Source organism: Stegastes partitus, unplaced genomic scaffold (assembly GCF_000690725.1).
Source record: "Stegastes partitus isolate 25-593 unplaced genomic scaffold, Stegastes_partitus-1.0.2 Scaffold926, whole genome shotgun sequence".
Lineage (NCBI taxonomy): Eukaryota > Metazoa > Chordata > Actinopteri > Pomacentridae > Stegastes > Stegastes partitus.
In genome coordinates, this window is record NW_007578657.1 from 32,385 (window position 1) to 42,892 (window position 10,508).

The window sequence follows — 10,508 nt, forward strand, 5'->3', positions numbered from 1 at the left end:
ATAGTTTAAAACACTGATGGCTCTGATAATTAGAAAAATTGTGAATATTGGATACCCAGCTCGGCTGATAATCAGTCAATCCTTAATATCACAAATTCAAAAATGCCATTGTTTAAAAATATCATTATACTTAATATATGCAGATTGTTGCACTGAGAAGTATAAACAAAATGTATTGATAGTTTTAATCACCGACTGAGGCTGTGATTTTTTTTTTTTTAGAAAAATGATAAATCTGTAGTACAGCCTTAGGTATCATCTTTTATTTGCTTGTTTTGGGGGTAACAGCAGAAAAGTTCTAAGTTGAAGTAGCTTACATATATTTGTCAGAAATTATATTTGTAACATTGCTTTGCTGTGTGTGTCCGTCCTCTACTCTGCTGCTATTGTCATAAACACACAAGGAAAACAGTTTGATGCTGCTATTTTATTTATTTATTTTTTACATACACAAGATTTGTTTGTTTCAGATTTTTTTTCTCAGTTGACACACATTTCAAGTCCATAACTGTATCTATTTAATTACTATAATAAGCTACCGTTTCTCTGTTTTTATGGTTTTTACTCTGAGTTTGTAGCAACTGAGACGTCAAAGACTCTTCATCATCTCACAGCACATCAATGTCGATCAATTCAAAATGAATTAATATCACTTAATGTCTAACCTCTTCATCTCTTTCTGTTGGTCTGCCATGGATTAAAAAGTAACATCAGGCTGTTTGTCTTTCTTGTTTATGTTAACAGCAGTTCGGTTTGCGCAGAGCTGCTGCCTTCCACAGCCAGCAGCGGTGCTTATCACTGTGATTTATGACATGTAACCGATGAATGTGCTGTCATTAGTTGTATACCATACACTGCCATTCATCACCGCAGACTAATCAAGAAATGACCGAGAAATTCCTTCTCCTGCTCGCTGTTGTCATCTAAATCATGTGCACATGGGCAGAAAATTAACTCCGTTAATTTGATTTTGACTGTAAATTATTTTTATGCCATGAATCAGAAATTGTTCAATAATTACACGGATTGTTAAAGATAATTTTAGCACACAGTGATGGGGTTTCATACGGCCTAATCAAAGCCCTCACCATCACAGATTAAGGTTTTTTTGTGGCTCAGGACGAGCCCTAGAGGCTGAATATGTACGACAAAAAGATTAGTCCGTGTGCAGTGAAGGTGAGGAGTCTGTGTTCTGTGATTTGGCAGGAATCTGTGCATTTTCCTTTTATTTCTGACGACAGTCGTGACTCAATAACCCGACACTAAATGTAAAACCTTCTTTTATGTCGGATTGTCAAGACGGAGGTCAAGATGCAAGGAGGGCTTGATGCTGGAAGGATCATTAGTTGTTAATATTTATTGTTCATAGTTGTTATAATAACGAGTGTATTGTTAGAACACTACGTATCGCTGGATTTCAGCCTAACTGACTGGTGCACTTATGCACGGGCCCGTTGGTTGACATCAAAGGTAAATACGTTCAGACAGCAGGCAGAAGTGACCCAAATCCATTTTTTTTTCTCCTACGCGAACTGCATCTGTTCGTTTCATGACAGTCGGAACAACACAGATCCAATTAATGATGAATATCAGAATATTCGGCGTGGTTGGGGGACACTTCCACCCCGGGGGAGCGCTCTGACGGGGTGGAAGTAGCCAGAACACTCAGGCAGTACTAGTTTAGTTAGCGGTCACACTTCTGTTTCCACCATCAGTGGCGGAAGCAGGGTAGTGGCCGATACACTCCACCATTACCATCCTAGTTTACTTCCATAAACACTGAGCACGCTCGCTGCGTATGACGTCGTCGTGTCCTTTTCTGTGCATGCGGGACACTTTTGGGTCGTATGAAGTTCACACAGCAGATCACATACAAGTCGCATTTATTTGGAAATGCGAAGGAACTCGCAAAAAAAATCTGATTTCTCAAATCAGAATTGAGAATCAAGTCCTGCAGTGTGAACGTAGCCAATCTGTGGGATTGTTCAGTCAGATAATACGCCGTTATCCTGATTGGTGACATTAAATGTCATGTTGAAGGCTGTTTTTAATAGGGTTTCGTTTGTTTTTCCTAAAAACCTGTCGGATAACAAGGTTTTCGGATTGTTAAGGGTCGGATTAACGAGTCACGACTGTATTAGATAAACAAAATTGCCTGTGATGCTTTAATAAAAAAAGCACCAATTATATTTAAAAAAATTGTGTCATTTTTAAATTCTCAATGAACATTTGACATTTTGGCTGTGGTGATTTTTCTTTGGTGCTGAAAAACCCTGAGATTAACTTAAATATAAGTTTTGAAGTCTGTGGGCCGTGCTGTGCTCAACAACCACAACATAGTGATTTAAAATCTGTCAAAAAAACTCATCGACAGAACTTTTGGAAAAAGAAATTCTTCATTTTCTTGAAGGTAAATAAATACTTTATAACCCTATTTAAAGCTGAAACTGGCCTGTTTCATTACCTCGTGTTATGTTAAAGTTATTTTCACGGCACAGCAACAAAATCTTTAGGATAACTTAGATCCTCATATAGTTGTCACACTAGAATGTCGATGAAACACACCAGCGTTGAGTGAGTCTGGTTATTTCCAGGTCTTATCAGAGGAGACGTTGTGTGTTATGTGCTGTAGTTGTGATGTTGTTGGGTGAAGCAGCAGCCTGTTGAGGTAATCACCAGTATTTACAGTCTGCTCTGTGGCCCGAGGGCACTATAACACAACCAGCCGACATTTCAACACCACTCATGCACGGAGATTAAAATTAAGGGCTGCAGAGCTGAACTGCAGTATAAGTCACTGTGAAATGTACTCTCAGCTGATTTTTTTTTTCTCCTCCTGAAGATTGAATCTACCTGCAGTGTGTAAGCAGGTCACGTAAACGCTGAAACACTCTGGTGGATTAAATCCAAACAGAAAGTGGATGATGCAGGTTTGCTTTTTAATCAGTGTATGTCCCAACTCCTCATGTTGTTATCCCACAACAGGTGTGGAGGATGAACTCAGGCAATGGCACCAGGAGGAAAGTCAACAAGCAGCAGCAGCAGCAGCTTTTCAACAACATGGTGGCGTCTGACACCGAAACACTGGCCGAGATGCAAAGTCTTTTCAGTAAAGTCCGAACCTATGCGAGACCATCCAGTGGCGAGTGGACCATCCCCGACCAAAACATCGCTCTGAGACACCCGGCGGAGGAGCACTGCCGTCTGCAGGCGCTGAAGTTGTCACTGAACTCTGTGAAGAACGAGCTCAGCGACAAGAACGTACAGGTGTGGCATCAGCACACCAACTCCACCAACCGGGCCGGGAAGGTGATCGCTGCCGTACGTTCCGCCGCCAACGCAGAGATCTGCACTCAGGCCTGGTGCAAGTTCTACGAGATCCTGGGGTCCTTTAATCTTTTTCCAGAGGAGGCTCTTCAGAACGGAGAGCTGAACTCGGTCCACCTGTGCGAAGCTCCAGGGGCCTTTATAACTGCTCTGAACCACTACATCAAAACCAGCGAGTCCACACGGTACTGTGACTGGAGCTGGGCCGCCAACACCCTCAACCCGTACCATGAAGCCAATGGTGGAGGCACGACCATCGCAGATGATCGGCTGATCGCCAACACTCTGCCCTGGTGGTTCTTCGGCTCAGACAACACCGGCAACATCATGATTCAGGCACACTTGCTGGATCTGCAGGCTTTTGTGTCAAACATGCACAGAGTGGATTTGGTGACGGCCGATGGAAGTTTTGACTGTCAGGAGAACCCCGATGAGCAGGAGGCGCTGGTGGCGTCGCTGCATTACTGCGAGGTCACAGCTGCATTGCTGCTCCTGAGCCCAGGCGGCTCCTTCGTTCTGAAAATGTTCACCCTGTATGAACACTCCTCCGTCTGCCTGCTCTACCTGCTGAACTGCTGCTTCCAATCCGTCAACGTCTTCAAACCTGCCACCAGCAAGGCGGGAAACTCTGAGGTTTATGTTGTGTGTCTGAACTATGACGCCAAGGAGGCTGTGAGGCCTCTGCTGTCAAAACTGATTCGCAATTACGGGCCACATCTGGCTGACCGAGAGGCACTTTTCCCGAGTTCTGTCCTCCCAGAGTCGTTTCTGAAACAGCATGAAGAAGTGTGCTTCTACTTCCACACACTGCAGGTGGAGACGATCACAGAAAACCTGCGACTGTTTGAAGAAATGAGCACAGAGCAGCGGCAGCAGCTCGACCACATCAGGGACTGCGTGGCTCACGAATACCTGCAGCGCTTCCAGGTAGGATGTTTTCAGAACATGATGACTAAATAACTGAGATGACAAAAACACAAAGATCCATTTAGAAGCTGTTCTGGAGTTTCCAGCCATGTCACATGTAAGTAGGGAACAGATTGAGGTTAAACTGTAGTTTGTAGTTTTTTAAGGACATTTTGTCTTTGAGCCCAAAGCCTGAACTTAAAATGTAGAAGTCATGGAGGTACCTGCTAAACATCAGTGTGTCAGCACCGTCATTGTGAGCTCCTTAGCATGTGGATGCTAGCAGGCAGCTTAAAGCATGGCTGTGAATGGAAGTACAGTCTCGCAGGCCATTAGCATGGCTGCAGACTCTTTATCAACTGTGACATGAGGTTTGCATTTTAAAATGAGATTTCTTTAGAAACCTGAACATTTGTATATACAACAAGAAATATGAACGCAAGAAAGAAGAGAGGAAAAAAAGAAAAGCCCTTTGTGGATTCAAAAATTTGTACCTTACCTGAGCTGAACTCTGACCCACAGAAACATCACCGTATAAAAACCTATTATTGCTATTATTATCTATTCATCACAGAAAAGAGGAATTCATTATATTCTCTGGCAGATGTCAGAAATGTTCCCAAACATAGAGGCTCAGTCACATGGTTATCCCTACATCTGAACTGCTCAAAAAATTAAAAGCACAATAAGTCATGTGGTAAATCTGTTAATAATATGTTGTGCTTTAATTACCTGCTCGTCAACAGTAGCTTCACTGCTGCAAAGGTAAATCTTTCACAAAGTTCAAACAAGCCTGAGCAGAAAATTTGTTAAACAGATCAACAATACAATCGTGTTTCTTTTCTCAGAGTTTTGTTGGGCCAATTCAGCCTTTTTTTTTTTTTAAGGAGTCAAAACTGCAACCACATATTCAAGCACATCACTAAATTAGTTCTACCTGTCATTTATTAAAAGACTTTTGAAAAATGTCTTCCACATTTTCTACATTTAATCCAGCCCTGAAACTGGAACATATATTTCAGCCTACTATCGTACAATTTCTGCCTTTATCAAGTTGTTTACAATCTAAATCTCTTCAGTTTGTAATTATATGAAAGACAAATGCAGCATGTACAAGGCTGTAGCTACTCAGTGTGTGTTCTGTTGTAATTTAATAATTGTCAAGATGCCGATCAGGTTAGTTATTTATCAACAACTTCATTAATGTCCTGAATCTATACAAAACGTAAAATCTGTGATTCCTCCTCGGTAGGATGCAGTAGGATCAGTAGTTCTGTTGTGTCAGACTGTTAACTAAGCAGCAAGAATCTCAAATGAATTCATTTTAAATGTTAACGTTCCCTTTGGAGGCACTGGATGCTCTGATCTGTGTTTTGTGCTTATTTAAATCCAAACATTGTTCTCATTGGAGCTGAAGACGAGCTTTCAAATGTCTAAGTCTGATCTTGATCAAGTGTTTCTGTGTGTAGGTGAGCTTCCTCCCGCGGAGCAGGTGGATCTCTCGTAACACGGTGAGTCCCGCCTGCTGCAGCGTGTCAGCTGGTCGACCGCTGGGACAGAAGAAGCAAATAGGCTCCTTCAACGAGCGCAGGGAGTTGCAGACCCTGAGCTGGAGGCAGCGTATTGAGAGGGGTTGCCATGCCAGCTGGATACAGAGACACTGCACTGAGGACGGCGGGGCGGGAGGCATCCTGGAGGGACCGTTGTCCAAGTGCCACGTGGACTCATGGTATGTGATTGTTGGGGCTGCACTGCCTGCAGTCAGAAACTCCCCGTTCTGTGAAGGAGGACTGTTAAACCACTTGAATGAAGCCGTGATGGACACAGCTGTAGACTGGACCCGTGTTCCTCCCTGTCACTCCTGCCATGTGGCTTGTGCGGCCTCCATCCTGTCCGAGGTGGCAGGTCTTTGCGCCTTTAGTGTGGGGAACAAAAAGAAGAAACAGTGCCTGGTGTTTGGCTGCCACTCAGTGTGGGGTGCTTGTGAGAGCCAAATTGGGGATTTAGTCTTAACATTTTCTGCAGAGCCTTCATTTCCTCCAAGAGGCTGCATGTCGCTGCACGACGGGGAGCCGCTGTACCAGCAGCAGCTCGTAGCTTGTGTCCTGTTTTCCCTGCAGACCCTGAGCTCCGGAGATGCGCTGCTGCTGCCGGTGTTCTCCGCCCTCACTCGTGTCACCGCAGCTGTTGTGCTCTGCCTGCACGCATGTTTTCGCTCAGTCTCGTTCAGGTGCCCGCCCCCCTCCGCCGCGGTCGGGATGCTGCTTGTGTGCGTTGACTTCTGCCCCGAAGCCGCTGCCCGAATGCTGCCAGTTCTCACTGACGTCCAGAACTGCATGAGTCAGCTGTTAAACGGGGGAGAGGACACGGGTAAAAGTCAGCCTGCTGGAGGTGACAGACAGGTGCTGCAGTTTGTTCCCATGGAGGAGCTGCTCACTGGAGGACTGACTGAGTTCCTGTGGACCATGAACTCTGAAATCATCCAGCGGAAGCTGCATCTGCTCATGCAGTCGTAGTGTAGTTTAGTGAGCTTTCACTCTGGGATTCGTGCTGTCGCTTCAGAAGCTGTTACAGTCTGTTTTGTTCTTGTTGAAGCAGCAGACTGCTCAGCTGTGTGAGCTTCCAGCAGTTAGTCATTGAATCATGTTTGCATGCTGATACCTACAGAGCACTCATGTGATTGAACATTACACTCCGACAGCGTTGTCTGACTCTCAGTGGACGGATTGAAACATGTTAACGCTGAACTAGCAGGACCAGAGAGATCCTCTCTTCTGTGCTTGTGAAAACCTGGTGCCTACGTTACCCACAGTTCAACTTGACCTTGGAATTAAGCTTCTGTTTGACTCCACACTTCCAGATATCTTCCATTTTTTGCGTTGCAGTCTTGAGGAGTAATGCTGCCTGTTGGAGGACATTCATCAGAATTCACTCGCATGCTTTGAAGCCGCAAAAGACTTCATAGAGCTGCTGGCACATTTTCACTTATTACACATATATTGGTATAAATGTATGCCTTAAATGATTAGTTACAAGAAACAGAACAGAAGCACGAATGATGCTGTCATTGTATGGTGTGTTTGAATTCATCAGTGAGTTTATTTCTCATCTGTAAACTGTTCACTACATTTATCAGACAGTTATTTACTGCCCAAATTGAACAGATCTTTTTTCAGAGAGTGTTTTTATTTGATGTGCTTATAATAAACTTTACAAATAGCAGCTGATCAGCTGTTATCAGACCAACCTTAAGGTGAAAATATCTTATTTAGATATACATACTTTTCTAAAGCCCAGCCCACAGTGGAATCAATGCTGATATTGATTTATTTCAGTTAAAAAGAAACAATCCAATAATAATGATTTGTTGTCATTGACTTGCATTTGGTTATTAAATACGAGGGCCTATTCGTTAATGCACTAAGCAGGGCATTTTAGAGTTAAAAAATACACTTTTCAGTGTCATGTGGCTCCACAAGAAGCTGAAACCATCAGTCTACCGTTTTAACACATCAGCCGGGCACGAATGCAGATGTCCAGCCCACGATGTTGAATAAATTCAGCCTCACTTCATCGGTTAAATCTCACCATGACTTCAGTTCAAATTGTTGTAGTTTGTGTTTCACCTCCAACAACATGTCAGTCTGTTGTGTACACAGCCACTGAAGACCTGCAGGCGAGACCAAAACTGTGAAGATACAAACTTGCAAAGCATGAAAAAGCAAATTACTTTCAGTAGCTGATCAACAGAGCTCATCCGTGAGTAAATTCACTGAGGATTTTAGGGAGGCTGAACAAACAGGAGTCCACCCTCAGCCGCAAACATCACAGAGAGTCTGGACTCTACCCCCAAGTGCCTGCTGTCTTTCATCACATGATTTCATCCCAGGATGTTCGGGATTTTTCCATCTTTTCGCCATCGTGCAGCTTGTAGCCAAATTAGTCATTTCTCTGTTTGTGTCCAGTGATATCAAACTTTCTATCCTCATATCGAAGGACATTAAAATGTTTTATAGGTCATGATCTGCTCAGCTCGAGAGGTGTTTTTAGTTTTTTCATTTGTTGATTCTGTTGTCAGTATAATTTAATGTAGTTTATTTTCTTACAAAAATAATAAAAGTGTGCACTGATGAATGGTGTGACATCTAATCTCTGTGGCTCATGAGGCTGCTGAAGTGTCTGTGAAAGCAACAATATCTGCCCTCTGCAGAAAATTTGTTTCTTTAAAATGTTTTTTGAAAACCCCACAGAGAAGTTCTCTCTAAATCCTCTCTAAAACAAGCACAATGTGCTGCAGTGAAAGAAAAAAAAAAAACAGGCTTAAAACAAGCTTGTCACTTTGCCTGAACTTCTGTACACATCCTCAAATACCGTTTCAGAAACAAAATAAGTATGCAGGCCTGATAGCGGCACTGTGAGGGTGTAATGTTCACCACAGTCCGGAAAACTAACTTGAGACGTGGATGGAAGCTCGAGTGACGACTTTGCAATTCTTAGGTCTTTGACAGATTAGAGAAAACCTGGACGTCCACTAATATTCATGCAGGTGCAGCAGAGAGGAGAGCAATAAAATGCAGTGAGAACATGCAGCTGATTGAAAAATATGCTGATGAAGCAAAGGTTGCATTTAGATGTTTACCGATTTAGACACAAAGTGCGGTTGACCCTGGCTGTTTAAGGCTCCAAACATCCATCCATCCATCATCTATACACCTTAATCCTCACTAGGGTCATGGGGGGGCTGGAGTCTATCTCAGCTGACTCAGGGTGAAGGCAGGTTCACCTGGACAGGTAACCAGTCTATCACAGGGCTACACTTAGAGACAGACAACCAAGCACACTCACATTCACACCTACGGACAATTTAGAATCACCAATTAACCTCAACATGTTTTTGGACTTTGTGGGATGAAACCTGGAGAGAACCCACGCTGCACGGGGAGAACATGCAAACTCCACGCAGAAAGATCCAGGTGTCCTCACTGGGCGACCTTCTAGCTGCGAGGCAACGATGCTAACCACCGCTCCACCTTGCAGCCCGGCTCCAAACAAGTTTTTGTTAACTGTGAGATTTAAATGATGAATGCAAAGCTGTTTCTTGGAGCCTGAAGTTTGCGGTTGTCATCATGTTAAAAGTGGTAATCCTACAGTTTGGCTCTGACACAAACTCTTGTTGCCATATTATCCCAGATCTCCTCAAACCGCTGTCTCCTAATTGTTCGCTTTACTCAGCTCCACTTCCAACGCAATCAGTTGTGTCATGTAGTGTGATATGATCAGTGCCCCCCACACAGAGCTAATACGCCACTAGATTACCCAGAATCCTCCAGTATCTGAATGAGGAGAAGAAGCTGGACTTAGTGGAGACAGAATCTGAGGCACATGTTCCCCTCCATCTCCTGCTAATGGAAACCTGATCAGATGCTGCAGTAGGTTTAATTCAGAAGTCAAAGACAGAAAAAGAAGAAAATCATTCAAACCACATCAACAATAACAGCCGATAAAAATCTACAATCTGCCTCTAGAGCTGGAGGAAATAAATCTGTAGACTGAACAGCTCTACGTCCAATCTGAAATTAATGCAAATAATTTAGATTAATTCTCTTTTGAGCTGCACTATGGCTGTACTTGTTCTCCTGTTTACGCATGTTTGGCTTAAATATGTGTATATGTTTTTAATTAGTGTCGGTCAAAATACCGAAAGAGAATCTGAGTAAAACACAGAACAAACCTTCAGCTTTGCATGTGGGGGGGAAAAAAAGAGGGATGAATGTTTAATCTGGTCGAGCCTGATAGACTGTAGGTCAGTATTATGGATCAAACCATTAAAAAAGCACCGGTGTCACTGGAAACGCGGCAAATTTCATCTATAGGGATTTTCATTAGTCAATTTAATACCTCTGAAGTTTGACATTGTGGATTACAGTTGAAAGCTGGATCAGAAAGCAAATCAGCAAGTCATATCCCACTAATCTTTCTCGCCGTTTGACCGACTCCAGCGACACCACCGCCCACACAAACATTACAAATCAGACGGATTGGTATAAATTTATGATTTAGGACATTTTTTTTCTCCCCCTCTCTTTATTCTTTATCTGAGCGGTTGGAAGAAGGAGCAGTTGATGATTGTGTGGCTTCAAAATGAACGTTTAGTTAATAAATGTGTGCGTGCAGGCTGGTTTTGCTTTCAATTTTGACTCGGAGCGCTTGTTGTGAGGACATTTTGCTTCCCGTGACTTTAAAGAGCCGTTTGAGGGGGACGACTTAGGGTTGAG

At 43.3% G+C, this 10,508-nt stretch overlaps 1 protein-coding gene across 1 annotated transcript in view; it reads left to right on the top strand.

Moving 5' to 3' along the window:
• cmtr2 (cap methyltransferase 2) overlaps positions 1–8,369 on the top strand; it is a 10,255-nt gene extending 1,886 nt beyond the window's left edge. The window contains exons 2-3 of the mRNA XM_008293954.1: positions 2,986–4,254; positions 5,703–8,369. Coding sequence (XP_008292176.1) covers positions 2,995–4,254; positions 5,703–6,749 — 2,307 coding nt within the window. The 5' untranslated portion in view covers positions 2,986–2,994 and the 3' untranslated portion in view covers positions 6,750–8,369. The remainder of the gene's footprint in view (positions 1–2,985; positions 4,255–5,702) is intronic.
• Positions 8,370–10,508: the final 2,139 nt, after the last annotated feature.